Source organism: Cynocephalus volans, chromosome 7 (assembly GCF_027409185.1).
Source record: "Cynocephalus volans isolate mCynVol1 chromosome 7, mCynVol1.pri, whole genome shotgun sequence".
Classification (NCBI taxonomy): Eukaryota; Metazoa; Chordata; class Mammalia; order Dermoptera; family Cynocephalidae; genus Cynocephalus; species Cynocephalus volans.
Genome location: NC_084466.1, coordinates 120318720 through 120338460, shown reverse-complemented (window position 1 = coordinate 120338460; position 19741 = coordinate 120318720). Strand labels below are relative to the sequence as shown.

At 31.3% G+C, this 19741-nt stretch overlaps 1 protein-coding gene across 1 annotated transcript in view; it reads right to left on the bottom strand.

Moving 5' to 3' along the window:
* Positions 1-19741, bottom strand: part of KIF20B (kinesin family member 20B) — a 78367-nt gene that overhangs the window by 41120 nt on the left and 17506 nt on the right. The window contains exons 13-21 of the mRNA XM_063102134.1: positions 19086-19370; positions 15826-15965; positions 15364-15502; positions 14062-14290; positions 12920-12960; positions 11070-11189; positions 7363-7516; positions 2540-3779; positions 2062-2200 (exon numbers count right to left, since the gene is read on the bottom strand). Coding sequence (XP_062958204.1) covers positions 2062-2200; positions 2540-3779; positions 7363-7516; positions 11070-11189; positions 12920-12960; positions 14062-14290; positions 15364-15502; positions 15826-15965; positions 19086-19370 — 2487 coding nt within the window. The remainder of the gene's footprint in view (positions 1-2061; positions 2201-2539; positions 3780-7362; positions 7517-11069; positions 11190-12919; positions 12961-14061; positions 14291-15363; positions 15503-15825; positions 15966-19085; positions 19371-19741) is intronic.

The window sequence follows — 19741 nt, the reverse complement described above, 5'->3', positions numbered from 1 at the left end:
AGTAAAATAATTACCTTTAAAAACTTCTACCATCAAAAAACAACAGAACTAGAAGGTATCTGCAACATATTTAACTGACAAAAAATTAGGATCAAAAATAAGGAAAAACTATATTTTTAAAAAGAACAGCACAATTAAAAGAAAATATAAACAAATGACTTCACAGAGCAGAATATGAAATAGACAAATAGCCAATAAAAATATGAATACATGCTGTACTTCATTAGGGGCCAGAGGAATGCAAATTAAAACCACAACGAGATACCCCTTCACATCCTCTGACTCAGTAATTACATGCATGGTATATAAACTCTTGCACATGAGTAACAAGGCCATGTATAAGATATTATACATGGGCAAAACAACATAAACAATCTAAATGGTCATCAAGAGAATGGATAAATTAACTATAACATAGTCACACATGAAAATCTTACACAGCAGTGAAAATAATTACAACTGGACATAATAAATCAATCTCAGAAACATGATGTAAAAGATAAAAAGTCTCAGAAGAATACAATTATATTGTTTAAAGATAAAAACAAATATTGTTTAATTTTATTTTTTAAAGTTAAGAAAAAAACAAACACATGACATTCAGTACAGTCACTTGTGTGGTAGTAGGAAACACAGAATTGGAATGAAACTCACAAGTATTTGTTGTACAAGTACTCTTCAAATCTTACACATTTAAGTATTCTTTTGTAACTAACTCGGAATAATAAAAAATAATTTTAAAAAGTGTTCCAACCTTTAGAGAAGATCTAAGTATGACACAAAATCAAGCAGTCATAAAATAAAAATTAATAAATTTAAATATATGAAAATCAAAATCGGCTCCAAGGCAAAAAAGAACCATAATCAAAATCAACAAAAATGGCAATTGGGGGGAAAATCTATAATTCATATCCCCAATGGCTAACTTCCTCAATGTGTAATAAGTGCCTACAAAGCAATGAAAATAAAATAAACAGCAAAAGATATGAATAGACAGTTAACAGAATAAATAAATACAAATGACTTTTAAGCAAAAAGATGCTCATTCATAATTAGAGAAATGTAAATTGTAACTATAGTGAAACACTTTGTAGCTGTCAAAATAAAGATCAAAAACGTATGACTAAATACTACTCTGTGGATAATGATACAAAGAAGACGCTCTCTTATTCTCATATATTGCTATGTCATGGAAATTGTCATTATCTCTAAATAGGGTAATATCAAAATTACAAATATACACACCAGTGACCCATAAATTTCATTTCTAGGAATACCACAAAAAGACTTGCTGATGTTCAAATGACAATGCTGCTAATTTGTATCAGCAGAAGACTGGAAACTATCTGAATTATCCAGCAATGGGGGAACTGATTAACTAGTGGTAAATAGATAAACTCTAGCCACAAAAAAAGCTCATTTGGAAGTTCTTCATAAATTAATATACAATAACAGCCAATATGTACTATTAAGTAATATTAAGTGAAAAAACAGTATTTATAAGACAATTTCATTTTTTATAGGAAGAGATGTAAAGGAGAAAGAATAGGAGTGAGAAGTACAGATAAAGAAAGTAATTGGTAACATTTGATGCCTTGGAGGAAAACCTGATGGCTGGGAGGGGTGGGAAGAATTTTTTTCCTCACTGAATATATCTTTGTACATTTTGAATTTGGAATGTGATTGTATTCTCTATATTAAAATTAAATTATAATTAAAACTTACTATAAAAGTCATACTGCATATTCTCCTAAATACTATCTGCAAACAGAAGTTGCTTTTCACTTTTTTGGAGGGACTTGTATTTAGCAGTCCTTAAAAGAAAAAAAAGATTCTAATCCTACATAAGGGCACATATTTTTTCTTAATGTTGGCCATTCTTCAGTTTGTTTAAGCAGGCTAAATTTTCTTTTCTAAATTAACTATTCTTAGACGTTTTAAGAAAAATTATGAAGCTGTTAAATGTTCTGTTCCACCCTAAAATTAGTGTCTAAACCTGACATATAAAGAAAACAATGTTGATCATATTAAATTGGCCATACAACTTTTCCAATAACCTACCTCTTTCTGTACTTGCTCAATCTGCTTTTTAGCATCAGACAGTTTCTCTTTCAGCTCAGCATAATCTTCTTCCTTCCTCTGAAGGTCTGCTTTCAGATTCTGAATGAGAGCAGAGCTTGCAGAGAGTTCCTCTTTCAATCTAAAAAACACAAACCACTTTTCCATAGTGATGTGCCATTAAACACTTAGGATCATATGTGTGAACTGGTAACAATCTTAACAAAATTACACAAATTTAGAATGTCCAAACTATGAATGAGTAAAGTCCTTCAGAGAGGATTTCAAGTGATTTTTATAGGCAGATCTTTGCATATAACTTTTGGTCCCAAAGGTTACAGGAGTGAAGTTCAAGTTCCTCTCTTATCATACATACTACACTTTACCAAATTAAGTTATGCCCATCTAATTATTTAAAAGCCACACAGTAAAATGAAAGCTCTGCCTATTTTTAAAATATTTTGAATGACATTTAGCTTACTTTTCTGTTTCTTGCCTGTTGGTTTCTTTTTCTTTTTCCTCTAATTGAAGTGAATGCTTCACATCTCGCAAATTATTTGTTAACTGCATGATTTCTTCTTTCAACTTGACTTCCTTTTCACTTAAATATTTGGCGCTTTTGATAGAATCCTGAAGATTTGCTTCAAATTCCTTCAGATTTCTTTGTAGATTTAAGATGACAGACTCCTTTTCCAAAATGTCTTGCTCTAATTTGACTGAATGCCTACATTCATCTTTCTGAGTCTCTAGTATTGTTTCAAGTTCCTTTATTTTCTCCTTATAGCAAGTAACGTCTCGTGTAAGTTCTGAAAGAGCTCTCTTTCCTTCAACTACATGCTGTATTTGAACATCAAGACTAACATTTTTTTCTTGCAACTCTTCTTTCAGCTGCTGTATAAGATTTTCTTTTTCTTTTAGTAGGTCATCTTGATTTTTGTCTTCCCTCTCCTCTATTTTCAATCTATTGATTTCATCCTTATAGCCTTTTACTTCTACCTGTAATTTTCCAATTTGTTGTTCCAATTCCTGGATCTGATGACTTTTTTTGGAGGAGGCCTTCACAATCTCCTTACATTCTTCCCAAATGGCTTCAATAGTAGAGTGGAAAGAACTTTCCCTACTGAGTTCTTGAATATGGTATTCTTTAACCTGCTTTCTTACCAAATAATCAATACCTAAAAAGTGTAACTGTGCATTTGGAAAGTTAGCCTCCTGAGAACCATTTGACAAATCCCTGAGATTGAGTAGATCTATGTTTGAGATCTCAGAAACTGAATCAAGTGTACGTAGTTCGTCTATTTTTGTTTGCATTAATTTTATCTGTGAAACATTACTTGTGATGCTTCTTGTAGCAGTTTCTATCTCTTCTGACAATTTCATGATCTTTTCCTCCTGTTCTTGATTTAAACCTTTCTGCACATGTAATTCAGCAATTACATTATCATAATTTGTCTGAATCTGTTGGACCTCTATACTTAAATTTAAATTCTTTTTCTCAGAAAAAGAAAGTTCCTGTTGCAAACTAACTATCTGTTTATTTAATTCTGCTTTTTCTTCTTTTTCATTTTTAAGTTCATTCTGAACAATAAGTAAAAGTGTTTTCAGCCCTTCATTATTTTCCGGTAAAACTCTAATGCCTTCCCCATCTTCTGAAATACTCTGTTTCATTTCTTCACTTTTCTTTTGGTGTTCAGAAATAGTTGAACTAACATATATAGGTCCTTTAAAAATAAGAAAATTGTTATTAATCTGGCGAACATTAATAAAACCAAAAAATTACAATATAAGCCAATATTCAAACATATGAAACATATGAAAATAAAGTTTTAATGAAAATCTAAAATAAGCTGTTGATAGAAAAAGAAAAAACAGGTTGCAAAGCATACGTGATATAAGCACATTAATGTAAAAATTATAGTTTCATAAGTTAATGTAAACAAAGTTAGCAAAGGAGGTACACCAAAATGATGGTAGCTACCTTTGAGTAGGATCACTAGCTATTTCTACTTTCCTTTTATAACTTTCAGTATTATTTAAATTTTGTACCACAAACATTTATTATCATTATAATAAGGGACAGAAGAGGAGGTGATCATAATGAGACACCCTTGGCAGACATCCTATTTCCTATTTAACAGTTATAAAGTACAATTATATTATAGGTTCTACTATATTAGTGATTTGTTAATTGAGTACCTTAAATTTTCATAGCTAAAATTAAAGGGAAAATGGTTAAAATTCTAGGAAGTCATATAATATAGGCTTACCCTTCACTAGCTTTATAATTGTCAATAAACTGCTTAATCCTATGACTGTTTCCTCAAATGTAAAGGGAATATTAATAATACCACCTATCTCAGAGTTGTTGTGAAGATCAAGATAATAAATGAGCTTAGAACACTGTGCTTTCTGTATAGTTAGCTATTAATAGAACCTAAAAATCTGTACAGAAGGGTTCAGCTAATTAGAAATGAAAAAAAGTTTGCCTTTTTCAGGGTCAATATGTACATTTCTAGAATAAGTATATCTCTGCATATTCTATATAATAGTGCAAGAGGCTCAAATGAGTTCATATATAATGTATGTTAAACCATTTTAAAAACGTTCCATATATACAAGAACTTTAACAATTATAGTACAGATTAAACTACTCCCAGAGTAGATATACTACCAGCTAAAATTTAACCCTTAACACTCATTTTGACAAATGAACTCTCTCCATACAACTGCACAGTATAAATTATATTCCTTTAAGTTTTTCTCATAGATTCTATGATTAAATCTTGAAACATAATTTTCAATATTCTAGATATACAAATTTATACCAAATATCTTTTTATGTTTTCATATAATTTCCATTACAATAATAAGAGTCAGATGAGTATCTCACATCCTAGGAATGTTACTTCAAAACAGGCAAGAATCTGACTTCAGTTTTTTTTACTTTTTATTGTTCTGTTTCACTTCATGGTTTGATGTTTATATGTGAACTTTCTTTACAACATTGCTGTCATTCAATTTATGTGTGAATTGTCTACACAACATTGCTCTGATACAATCAACTCCGAATGTACTTTTGACCTTCATTCACTCCCTTATTGACCATTTATCTGTTGAATTCACCTACATTTTTATCTGGTATCCTCAATAAGCATGTCAGAATCAAATTCCTTATGCTTACAGGTCTCAAATGAAGTACAAATCCATAAGAGTTATAAGGAAGGCTTGGCTTGTAATCCTCCTCATTAAGAAACCTATTACTTTCAGCTGGTTATCTGTCCAATGAATCTAAAAAGAGCACATTGGTACAGTTCTTTTCTTTTTAATGAGCCTCCCCATATTATCCCATGCATCTCAGCTCTTTACATTTTATTGAAATATGTTTCTCTCTCATCTACTAGATTATAAACTCCCTGATGGCAGACTCCTTGAGACTGATTCATATTAAACAATAAACCTAAATTAAATATTTTTGAAACTTAGCTACACCACATTTGTTCTCCCATTCTATATCTAAGACATTATCACTATGCCAGAAAACAATTCATCTTTGTAAATTTTTGCAATTAACCTATTCTGGATCTAGATATGTGTAAAATTCATAAACTTGATATACCCCAGTTTTATTAACTTGATTACTTTGGTGTAACCTTATGTTTAAAATTTTAAGATTCTCTCTTTAAACATTTACTTACAACAGTGATTCTCTATTGGGCAGAATTACCCAGGGAGTTTATTAAAATGCAGATTCCTGGGACCAAATACCAAAGATACTGATTTAGTAAGTTGGGGTATATTTTACATGCAACACTTTAAAGAATTAGTGCTCTAGGAATTATTTTTGAAAATATCTGAAAGAAGTTCAGATAAGAACAGAAGTCACCTCTGTAACACTTTCGGGATCTAAACATATCAATCTGCTTTATTACAAAGTCCCTATCTAGCAGGTCCTGCTATATGTAATTGTCCTGTAAGAGCCAAATGTCAAACCCCAATGTAGTTATAAGATTCAAACCCATAAGTTTTAGCCTGTATGTGTAGTGGATCTGTTCAATAAAGAAGGCAGCATTTTTGAGATCATAAAAAGCTCTTGAAATTGAAATCTGCCAAACTATACACAAATGAGTTTATATTTTCCTACATACTAATCACAGTTGAAGCAGATAGCAAAATAAAGAAAAAGCATAAGCATTTAAAAAAGGTCTTTCAGATATTATACAATGTGGGGAGAAAAAAACTTAAGTGACTCTTTTTAAGATTTTTTAGTTTTACATATGCGAAAAACAGCTTTACTTGTAAATTTTCATTGTTCAAATACAATCCACATTGTTTTTCTTCACTCAACTGTCTAAATGTTCTTGAGCAACTGTAGTTATATAATCCCATTACGGGATTCCAAAATCTTTCTTTAATACAGACTAATTTTAAAAGCTCATTGATGGGGGGGAGGGAGGAGTGGGAGGAGGGAGGGAGGTTTTGGTAAGGGGCAACAATAATCAACCACAATCTAAATCGACAAAATAAAAGTTAAAAAAAAAAAAAAAAAAAGCTCATCGGACAGGTTTTATTATCTATAATTTACACTGTCTCTCCAGCCTCAAAGAAAAAAGGGGAAAATATGACTAGCTCTGAGTACAGCTTCACTTTCTTAAAAGCTGTTGAGTTTATTTTTGAAGCTTTTATGTTTACATTTTCTTACTTTACTTTCTCAAGATTCTCGGTTTATTCAAAGAATTCCAACTACTCTGGAATCTTAAAGATTTGCCCTTCTTTATTTTTACCACAAATTTGCCCACTTACTCTAATGAGTTTTTTTTTTTTAATCTTCAGCTTATGTATTATTTTTCATTGGACTGTCCCTAGCATCTTAAATATGACTCAAGTACATTTGTTAGTAATGTTTTGCTCAAAGTCTTACTGTCAAATATCCCTTTCTCCAAATGAACAAAGAATGTAAAAGAAGAAAAGAAAACAATGTGGAGAGATTTTGGCAGAAAAATATTATATTTATAAAATGAAAGTGATGCGTTTTAACTATTATAAGCACAGAAGTGAAAGAATTACAGGTAAGCAAAAGTGATTAAAGCATGATATCTAAAAACATATTTATTAAAATATAAGACAGCTTTAAATATACCCATCCTCTATGCAGTTTATAACCTGTTAGCATAAAAGTTTATGACATTTAGATATTCTCAAGATTATTCCTTACACAAGTAAATTTCCTCCTATTTAAAACTTTTCTATTTATTCATTTAGAAATTAGCTTTCTTAAAAGCCTCCTGCTGGCAGCTGAAATAATACCTTTCTTTACTGGTGGTTCATCTTGTTGAAGTTCATTTTCATTTAATCTTTTTCTTTCTGAATAGATTTTAGTTTTGCTGTCCTTAGGCACTTCAACTGTTTCATTACAAGTCAATTTCTTGTTTATTATTAAAGAAGATGTACCAGACTTGCCCTAAAGCAAAATAAATTAAAATTAATTCACATACAGAAAGGTACAATAAATGTACAAACTATATAAATTATCTTCCAACAGTATATCATAAAAATTTTATTTTCAAATTTGTGGAAGTGTTTTCTGAGTTATTTCTTAAGTTTTGCCCTAAAATAACTGATTGCTCTGGCAAATGAGTAACATTTGGGGATAAGTGGAGAACCCTAGGAACACTCACCTCTAAAGTCACATACAAAATGTGCTTTGAAAAGAAAAATATAAGAAACTATGACAAAATTGTTTCTTATAGATACTTTTACTTAAAACCTCAAGTTTCCACTGCAGATACTCAACAATTAAATATTCTGGTTTGTAATTAAAACTTCTTAAAGATAAGTTGTATTGTCTTACACTTTTAACAACTCCCAGAAAAATAATTTTGACCTTAGCTTTATCCTATGTATACTCAAAAATATATAGTCTACGTATAGCTTTAAAAATAAGCTTCTAGAACAGTCATTTAGACTTTTACTTTTTAAGGCAAAGACTTGTTCTGCTAGCCTTTTTAGCTTTTCTAAAAAGGCTAGCAGAAAAAGGGTACAATACAGACTTATCAAGAAAGAGGAAGTATAAAACTCAGCAGTTAAGTGCAAGTCTATAAAGTAATCTAAGGTATAGTAAAGGCAGAGACTAGTAGCAATCTATTTGGGAAAAAAAAGAATGCATAATAAAACAAAAAGTACCATTTCACATCATAAAATCAGCAAACCTTTTATTCCCAGGAGATATAGACAAAATAACCTTTTTAAATCATAAAGTACTGGGCTATCTAAAATTTTTTTTAAAAGCAAAGTTTTTTTAGATATCCCTAAACAAAGGCTGTCATAAAGAACAACCTCCATGCTTTCCCACAATTACTCCCTTGGTGTCACTGATAAATGACAAAATCCTGGGACAGAGAGATCATACCCCTGACAGAGCTCCATCACAGGTCCAAGTTGCCTCCTCCCCCACTCTTCGTACCTCTCAGAATGACTTGGTCACTTCACCACTACCACCACCCTTTTCAAACTACACAATCCTCACCAAAAATCTATCTTCCAGAAGTTAGTATTGAAAGGAGGGCTTTCTACTCCCAGGGTATGCTCAGGTGGAAAAAAAGGATTTAAAAAATCCCATACAAAATAAACTTTTTCACCATTGGAAAGATTCTGCTTTCAAGATAAGCTTTGGATCAGCGACCCTAGATCAACAGTTAATCAGCACAGTCAGGTAAGTTCCAAATTACTTTGTGTTTGCTCATGTATTTATGTGAACAATTTAATTTATTGCACTATTTTAAGTTAGTTAATAAAACAAGGCCTAGACCCTACCTATAAAGTTTATTTATTGGCAAGGACTAATTAAATTAGGAATAATTTATTTATATTGCTTTTTTTATAATTGATTTATATTGTTTTTGTTGTTGTTTTTTAGCATTACTTAAACATTGCTAATAAAATGTAGTATACAAACATAGTACAAAATAAATATAATTCCATGTGAAGTTTCCTACCATTTTCTTTATAAAGTTGTAGTCACCAGAAGTGATCTGTCTCTGACCTTCATTTTTCTTGTTTTTATTTTCCTTCACCAAACCAAAGATCAGACTTAAAATCCAGATGAAGTGATGAGAGCAAAAGAATGTGGTAAATAACTAAATAAAAGTACTGACAGCCTAGAGGCCCAGCAATTAAATTACTGGAAAAAGTCAGGCCCCAAGTCCCAAAAGTCTTACCTCCCTTTATTTCACAAATCAATTTCCTCTTCCTTAATCTCTACCATCACTACCCTAAATCAAGGTCCTCATCAACTATCACCAGAACACTTCCAAGAGGTAGATAACTGGTCTCTCTGCCTCTAGTCTAATTCCACTGCAATCCCATCTAGTTTCCAAAAATATTCACTCAAAATTAACAAATCAATTTTGCTTCTCCTCTGTTTAAAATAATGACTCCGCATTGCTTACAGAATAAAACCCAAACTCTTTAATGCAGTATTCAAGGCCTTCCACCATCTTATTATATTTTACCACTCCCAGCCTCATTCCTCATCTCTCCTCACTTTACACTTTCTTATTGAACAACAAATTGCTTATGCCTTCCTACATTGACTGAGAGATTTCTCATTTCCATGTCTTTGTGCATTCTGATCCCTATATCTGGAAGGTCAGTGTACCTTCTTATCCCTCATGGCTACCAAATGCCCCTCCCTCTACTTTCAACTGGCTAAATTTTACTAACCCTTTAAGGCTCAACTCAATCATTTTCTTCTCCAGAAAGTATTCCCCAAACCCCCACCTATTTCAGCTTCCTGCACATGTTGACTATGACTGTACACTGCATTATAATTATGTTTATATTGTTTCTCTCTTACTGGGGGATTGTTAAGGGGACTCATTTTTATTAGTATCCATAATCTAACACTACCTGGCATACATGAGACACTCAATAAGAGCTTCTTGACAGAAATAAATCATTTTTTTGTTTTTTATCCTTACTATTAAGGGATTATTAAAAGGGATATTTCTCTCAGTTCAGGTACAGATAAGTCAGATGAATTGAATAACGTATTTAATGAATACCAAAACAAATTCCTGCTATAGATTAGACATAGGGCAAGCTGCTCTTCTGGAATGTTCCCCATTTACCCCTGTGGTAAATCAAAAGCCCATCTCATGTTCAGATGGTTCAGGGAATGTTGGTGGCCATTGGAACTTGACTGTCAAGATACAAAGGAGGCTCAATAGTCAGTTTTGACAAGATATCACTCTTGCCTCTTCTGGTCATAGAAAAGTCATACAGAAGCAACTTTAAACAAAGCAGAGATCTTTGGCTATTAGTTTACTCAGCCTATGGTATTACCATATATTTTACCATTTCTACATCGAAAAATAATTTGAAGGCACTAAAATAAAAAAAGAAAAGAGAAAATGAAAAATATTTTTTAATAAACTGACTAAAACACAGGCTGATCATCCAAGACTGAACCCACTGAATATGAAATTTGTATTTATGAAAGGCTAAAAACACTTAAACACTTGTCACATTAAGTAATGTAACTTGTTAAAAACAATATCTTTGCTATTAAGTATATGGTCAATAGCAACAATGCATACAATAAAAATAAATTTCTAAGGGAAAAAACCCTAATCCTATTGAATTTCATGTTATAGTTCCCTGGATCATTATGATCTGTGGTTATCTAAGTATATCTAAGTTCCTATCTCCTCAGAGGTCCCCTTCCAACTACCTGAGACTTAAAATTCCATAGGCTACATATTCTCTTCCCTCTTATGTACAAAGCACTGCAGGCATAGTTTGTAGGATAACATGTTCAAAGAGATCAAATGCCCTTTTCTAAGTTCTCAAAAATTCAGATTTACACAATAGCAAATTGAATTCAACGCCAGGATAAGCAATTCAACATTCTTAATAAATTAGTCTTAGTTGCATAAGATATTTTTAATTTATTTTACTTTGAACAAAAACATAGGCTTTTTAATCTAATTTATAATGCAAAGTTAACTTCTTACATTGCCTTTAAATGTGTTTTCCATATAAGACTTTAGGTTCTGAAACTTGTTGGTAATAGCCTCTTCTTTATCAAATATATCTATCAATTCTTGAATTCTTTGATTCTGCATAATTATTTTCTTTGGAAAGAAGGAAAACAGCAATGTTTAGTGAATTTTGGGGGAATAACTAGAATGCAAATATGATACAGTTTTAGAATTCCTTCAAATTTTAAGATTAAATAAAAATAACCAATAGCAACATACTATGCACAGCATAATCTTATTTTTGCTTAAAAAAATAACATTTATATATACAAGGGTACTCCAAAAAGTTCAGAGAAAAACAAAATTGAAATATAATACAAATCTTTCCATGAACTTTTTGAAGTGCCTTTATACAAAGGAAAGAGAAGCGATATAGCATATTAAGTAAGAGGAATCTGGAGCCAAAGTGCCTGGTTTGAATCACAGCGATCTCACACTGAGCAAATTATTTAACATCTCTGTAAAAATAAAAAATAACAACAATACATCATACATAAAGTTATTCTGATATTTACATGAGTTAATACATATAAAGTACTTAAAAGATACCTGGTAAATAGTGCTCTATAAATATAAATATAGGGCTGGCCGGTTAGCTCACTTAGTTAGAGCATGGTGCTGATAACATCAAGGTCAAGGGTTCAGATCCCATACTGGCCAGCTGCCCCCAAACAAAAAACAAACAAACAAAAACAAATAGGACTGGCTAGTTAGGCTCAATTGGTTAGAGTGTAGTGCCAATAACAACAAAGTCCAGGGTTTGATCTCTACGCTGGCCAGCTGCCAAAATAAAAAAAAGGTAAAAATCCAAAAGAGCTACTAACCAACTTGTTGGTTTTATTTTTTTAATTTATAATTTAAATTTCTACAACTAGTTTCTACTATTTTCATAACAACCAAAAATAAAGGAAAAGATAGGAATTGTCCAAACAACAGCTATAATGTCTTCTAAGTACATTATTTTGGTTACTGCTCCAAATACCAGATATTAGACAATAAGATATTAAAATTATTTATATCCAGTCATAAAATATTCAGATCTTTTGAAGGATAAATGTAAGCTAAAATAAGAAGACCATGTCAGAGAAGGACAGAAAAAGTAATATGCAGGTACTTCAAAAAGTTCATGGAAAGATTTATATGATCTTTTAATTCTATTTTTCCACAAACTTTTTGAAGTACCTTTGTAGATTTAGAGCTCTAATATCATTTCACCTCCATGTATACTTGAAATTTCATTTTTAGACCTATAAATGTCAAATCCATCTACAAACATTTGAGGTAATATCGGTTCTGAAGTTACCAAGGTGATGGCAATCCTCCAGAAATAGCCTTTGTTTACATGCTGCACACTACCGAGGCCATATCCCATATTTTAAAACACTCAGTAATTTCAGATCAAATAAAGACCATTTAAATACATCTCATCAACACCATGCACCTAGTAAAAGAATGAGACAGATCTGTAGATGCTACTGTAGAATTATTTCCAAGACATCTTTTAAGGGAAGAAAGCAAGACACAGAACTAGAATCCCACTTGTATAAACTTTCCAAAAGGTGCATGCATATGTGGGTGTGCATGTGCATGTGTTTGTGTGTGTTTTATATATGCATAAATCTTCTGGATCAATTGAAGAAACTTTCCAGGGGCCATCACTGAAAAGAGATATGAAGGTGAAGGTACTTAATACTTTCAAAATTTTTATCACAATCATTTATTACTTTTTCTTTATTCTTAAAATAAAGAGTCGTAATACATGCCCCTTAATTTGCTTAATTATTAAGTTCTTTATCAAGACCAAATAAAGCTTAAAGTATTACCTTATTAGATGTCTCAAGCTCTTGAACCAATGAATCTGATTCTGTGAAAATAAAAAATTGATACTGAAAATAAACCTCTAAGCATCTAAAAAATATATCACTGAATAACTATGAAACATAAGCTGCTGTAATAGACACTTTAAACAGTGTTATATTCAGAAAAAAGGATTTTGACAGCCGTAGAAGTACACACCATTCATCTGTTAATTCGACCACAAGAGGATAATGTTTCGGAAAAAGCCACTTTCAAAACTCAGGGTATAAATGAATAACACATGCTAAATAAAAAAAACTTCTGGCATAACAGAGAAGAAAAGGAGCTTGTGCCTTTCTGGTCCGCTTCATAATGGAGAGGCACCACTTATATGCTATTTTCTACCCATCTTGTTTCACACAGAAAAGGGCAGAGTATCTCATCTCACTCTTAAAACCCATATGTCACAAGCAATCCTATATATATATATACACCATGCACCTAGTAAAAGGATATATATATATATATATATATATATATATATGTTACATCACCCACCTAGTAAAAGAATAAGATAGATCTGTAGATGCTGATGTAGAATTATTTCCAAGACATCTTTTAAGGGAAGAAAGCAAGACACAGAACTAGAATCTCACTTGTGTAAAATTTTAAAAGGTGTATGCATATGCGTGTGTGCGTGTACGCGTGTGTGTTTCTCATACATATAAAATCCCGCAGAGCTAAGATGAAGCATTAGTCTAACAGACTACTTTAAACTACTCCACGGGAGTCACTCTTTCCCAAACTTTCAAGCCCAAAGTAGAATCTCCTACACTCTAAGAGTTCATAAAGAATATTAAAAAAAATTTACAGCTTTACAATTTCCTATGGCATTTCTTAATTATAAAGCAAATAGGTTTTTTTTGGTTTTTTTGGAGAAGTACATTTTCTAATAATATTTGTGTAGAAGTAAGTGAAGGCCAAAAAATATTTTTAGTAGTAAATTACGCAAAGTTACACAGATGGTAAAATATTAAAATATGTTACCTAGGTCAAAAATTTTTCTGACCACTATGATAAATAAGCTCCATAAATCTCTTATACTTACCAACAGTACTTTTTTTATGTGTTAATAATATCTAAATAGGGGCAAAATACATACACTTACCATTTTCTCTCTTTTTTAACTCTTCTCTGGTTTTGATTAATTCTTCTTTGGTTTTAGTTAATTCAGCTTTAACTTGATTAAACTTTAGTTCTAAACAAGCAATAGCTTCCTGGGGGTCAGCAAGAGATGCAATATATAAGTGAGTAATTTCAGCCAGTTTCTTAATATCAGTGACATTATCCTGAAGAGAATCAATGATATCTTCAAATCCTACATAATTATGTGCTTCCTAAAAACAGCAAAACCACATCTAATGTTAACATTGTGATTCACCCATACATGTGGTACTATCTGATTTAGACAGTATTAAAAACAGCAAAAAGACACAACTTGAAATTTTTCAAAATAAATTATACAGATACATCACCAGTAACAAAAAAATCATGTTCCATTATTTATTTTCTGTTGCATAACACCTAAAGCATATTCCCCTATAAAAACAATATCATAAACTGTGACAAGTTATCACAAAGCAATTAAGATTATTTAGTCCAAGTATAGTTTCAATTATATGAGTCTTAAAAGGCATCATTGGGATTGCCTAGGAAAAAACTTCCATTTTCACAACTCGGTCCAGGTCCCAAACCATCTCCAGGATACATAATGGTGGTCTGACAGCAAGAGCCTGAACCATCACTGTCACAGGCCCCTCAATTGAATGATTAAAAAACAAAACAAAAACAAACAACCCCCCCAAAACCTGATCAATTTCAGCTTCACTGGAAGCAACAGAAAAGGATAATTTTTCCTTTTAAGTGTAGGGAATGGTAGTTGCCTAGCAAGGGCAATTCTTTTTATATACAAATATTTTTGTTTTAATCAGAACAGTAAGTAATTACCCCTTAGTTCTCTTACATCTTTAATTTTTTTTTAATTTAAAAATGTTTAAGGTTAAAACTAATCTGAGGGGTATCCCATAATCAGACAAAAAGGAATCTATCTGCCTACAACCAATATGACTTAAGCAATAGCAAAATGGGATATAAATGTAACAAAAATATAAATTTTTCTAAGTCCAGTTGTTATATTTAAACTAATTGTGCTTACATTCCTAACAAAACATGCCTATTTTTTTTTTGGCGGCTGGCCTGTACAGGGATCTGAACCCTTGACCTTGGTATTATCAGCACCACACTCTAACCAAGTGAGCTAACAAGCCAGCCCCATTCCTAGTTATAATAAAGCTACACAGTAAGTACTGTTTTAATTCTAAACTACATTAAAGTTTCTCATCGTTGCTGTGGTACACTAAATCCTAGTACCAAAACCTGACTGACTTTTTTAGTATTTCAGTTAACATACTTCCGTTTTAACTTCCATGGCACAATCTTCATTTGTTGGTTCTTCTTGAGTGTCACATTTACCAACCAAATCCTTGAAGATAGCCAAACGACATTCAGCATTTTCTTCTAATATCTCTCTTTCCTGAAGGAGAGTTTCCCTTTATAACACAAATCAATCCCATTAAAAAACAGAAAAGGCACTGCTTCGTGTTTTTGTTTTAAATTTCTAAGACTAACTACATTATAGATTAAAAGCAAAGTTAAACAATTATGCATGGGGATTAGTAACAGCTATCTTCAAGCTTGTATAGAGAAGTCAGAATTCAGAAGCTACCTAATATAGTCTACGGCCATACCACCCTGAACGCGCCCGATCTCGTCAGAAGCTACCTAATATAAAATAAGTAATACGTTTTTTAAAAAAAATTAAACAAGTAAATAAAATTCTCATTTTTACCAGGACATGAAAGACATAACTTACTTAAAGTCAGCTTCTCGTTGAGCCCAGTATTGAGTAAATTCCTGGGTAACTTCTTCTCGAATTTTAAATTCCAATGTTAACTTTTCTTTTTTTTCATTTATTAGTTTTTTTTTCAAGTCTTCTATTAAATCCAACAGTTTCTAGAATATGTAAATGTTAAAATTCTTATGAAAGAATAAATATATCGCAAAAGAAATACTGTCCAACTGTTCAAAAAATAAAACTTTTCATTTAGTCAATTATAATTATGTATACTTTTTAACAGTGATAATAGTCTCACTGAAAATTATGCATTTGCAGAGATTCATTAATCTGAAAAATCAGTTGGACCTCTCCACAGTTTAGAAACAGACTTATGATAACTCAAATGTCTGTCTAGCTACACTAAGAAAAAAAGTAAAGGAAAATTTGAGCAGTTATTATTCATCAGGAACTTCTTTAGGGAGTTCCATATTTGATTTCATTTAATGCACACAATTTTCTGTGAGCTTGTAGCATCCACATTTCATAAAAGAACCAGACATGCGGCAAATACTAAAGGTTGGTTTAAAGTGGCCTGTCAAAATCTAAAGCCCAAGTGTTGTATAGGGCAACACAGAAGTTGCTACAAATACCCAAACACTTTCCAAAATGTCAAAGAGAGATGCTACATAAACTTATTTAATTAGGCTTTTATAACTATCCAGATGTGCACAAGAACTCTATAGCCTTTGAAAACACAAATGTAATCATGTAATATGGACAATGAACAAATAAATCAATTAACACCTAATATGGCCAGTAGAGATTAATAATAAAATATAGCATTAAGAAGACGGCCTGATATTCTTTAAGGTTTCTGACTAAAGTTTCTCAAAAACAAATTAATCAGTAAATTCTCTCAAAGCTACAGATCTTCAGTGTCTCAACTTTATATTTAAAAATATTACTATAGATATTTCTGACTTTGAAATTCCTCTTCTAAGAATTTATACCAAGAAAATAATTATGTAACATGGAGTCAGTGTTTTGACTGTAAAAATGCTTATCACAGCAGGGTTGTTGTTTTGTGATAGTGGTTACATCTAATTAAAGAAAAAGTAAAACCTAATTCAATAACCAAACTTAAGGGATTGGTTCAATTATGGTGCTGTCATACAGTAAACTACTATAATCAATAATGGCAACCTATATTAATAATTCATACTTTTCACAATCAATTTGGTTTTTTGGCAGCTGGTCAATTTATTTTCAAATAAAGAAAATCATATTACAAAACAATAATGTATAATAAAAATCAATTAACGTGTGGTAAAGACAGCTTTATACTTTTCTTTTTTCACATTCGACCATATATATATACTATATACTTTCCAACTGTTTAAAAAATAAATAGTAACTACTGAAGGAGTAATGTCCGAGACTTAGAGAAATCTGCATAAATATGGGAGTACAATCCTTTGGGGAACTGGTTTATTTTAATAATTTTTGATAATTATTTTTTATCACTGTTAGCATCTGATAAAGTTTTGCTGAAAAAATTCTGGCTGGCTATTCTACCTAAGTAAATTTAAGTGTAAATATGTTAATATCAACATATTTTATAATGATTTGAATAGTACCAATTTTCTAGTTAAAATAATAAAGCATGTAACATCTAATCATCTCTATTTTTAAAAGTCAAATATTAGACAAAATTTTAATGAATTTCTTATTTTAAAATATCTAGTGTTATAAGAAAATATACATTTACACTGTTACTCATCATAAACTATAGACTGAGTATTTTTCCCCAGTAAACTCAGAAATCCTACTAACATTTCACGTTTAACCAACATTACATAAAAACTTCAACTTCGATAAGACCGTAACAAACTAAAACAGGACTATTAGTAGCTCCTTTTGTCACTGAGAGAAGTACTACATAAGAGAGGCCCAAGTAAACAAGGTATAATCAAATACTGACCAGATAAACTGGGACTCGTACCACATCTAAAGCTTCCATTCTTGTTTCCAAACAACATAGGTACAATAATGGCATTCAGGGACACTAAATTATTAAAATGAGAGTATTTAACCCAATACGTCATCCCTTTATTTGGACATCTACAGTCCAAAAAAATAATATGATGTGTGATATGTCAACACCATTAAAGCACCTCTGTGAACACCAATGTTTACCAATGTTCCTAGAACACTGGCAAAAGGACTCCATATAAACATATGTGGTTATTTCCAATTAATGAGAACAGGTGAACATACTCTAAATTTCAGGATTAATACAATTTAAATACACATATGAACTATATTTGGACAGAGGCTAAAAGAACCATGGTTAAATGCTATTCATTTACCATAACAATAAGATGATCAATAAATTCCTGTTTTTGAAGAAGCAGGATCACCGGTACTACGTAGATATTTTGAGTGCTTATACTTAACACTGCGAACTAAAAGTCTGGTGGAATATGCTATAATCACAGAGTAAAAGGATTCTGGGGAATAAGATATTCATATGGAATCAAAGCATCATCCCACAGATGATAAACTTTTATAATAATGAGAGATCTGAAATACTGTACCTTAACCAAATGAGCAAAACTTAGCAACTCCAAGAATGGAGAAATCAGATGTGATGTGATGCAATGGTAAACTTTACAACTTCACCTATATAATATGCTTGCCTAAACTGTTAAACCTGAATCATGAGAAAATAATCAAACAAATCTAGATTGGGGGTTTTCTACAAGACAACTAGTCTCCACTTTTCAAAAATGTCAATACTAGATTAAAAATGACGAAAAAACCCTGATAATCAAAAGCAATATGTTAACTTTGGATGTAAATAAAAACTAAAAACTTATAAAGAACATATTGGGACCACTGGAGAAATTTCAATATGGATGGTATAAAAGGTTTTATTATTCTATCAATGTTAAATTTCTTAGGTATGAAAATGGTTTTGTGATCATGAAGAAAATGCCCATGTTCTCAGAAAGTATATGCTGAAATATTTAGTTGTAAGGTATCATTATGTCTGCATCTTGTTTTCAAATGGTACAGGCCAAAACATGTAAATTCACATATTCATAAAATGGTAACAACTGGCAAATCCAGGGTAAGGATAAATGAGTGTTCATTGTGCTAGACTTTCTGCAGGTTTGAAATTTTTCAAAATATACAGTTGAGATACAAAATTTCAGTGTTGCTGAAAGAAATGGATGAAAGGAAGCCTTCAGAATATTGAGCTAAGCACAGAAGTATGATTTCTTTATACGTACTCGGTTTTCCTTGTGGCTAACGAAAGTCTTATCTTCTTCTAATGTTTTATCCAAATCTTCATCAGTAAGCTCAGATTCCACATTTTGTTTTTCTTCAGCTTTTTCTAGATCCTCAACTAAATCATCTTCCACCAGATCTTCTAGACTATTTTCCCATGAAATGGTGGCTGTTTTTACATTTAATATTTTATTATCCAAATTACTGTCTAGTGATACATGTTGAGAAGATTTGACAGGTCCAAATGATTTCTCTTGAGAGGAATTTAGAGTGTCTGGAACACAAACCTGTTAAAATATTCAATGTAACTTTTAAAACAGAAAAGGCAAGAACTGTCCACAAGAAAATAATTAAATTTATAAATTTGTCAAATGACAACTCCAGAGTTAAAAGGAAAACTATGCAAACATACAAAAAAGAATTATCATCCTTACATGAACATTCTGATAAGAAAAAAGCTACTTACACATGCAAACAACAGGTAAATCTACCTTCTCAGGTTAACTTCTTAGCATTATTCCTAGCAGGGGGCTTTCTGATTATCCAAAAGCATTAAATGAACCAGATGGATGGCAGAGCAGACGATTCATTCCAAGAATACTCATAAATTTATAACTTACATTTATTATTAACACTTATAACTAAAAGTCATTTTAAT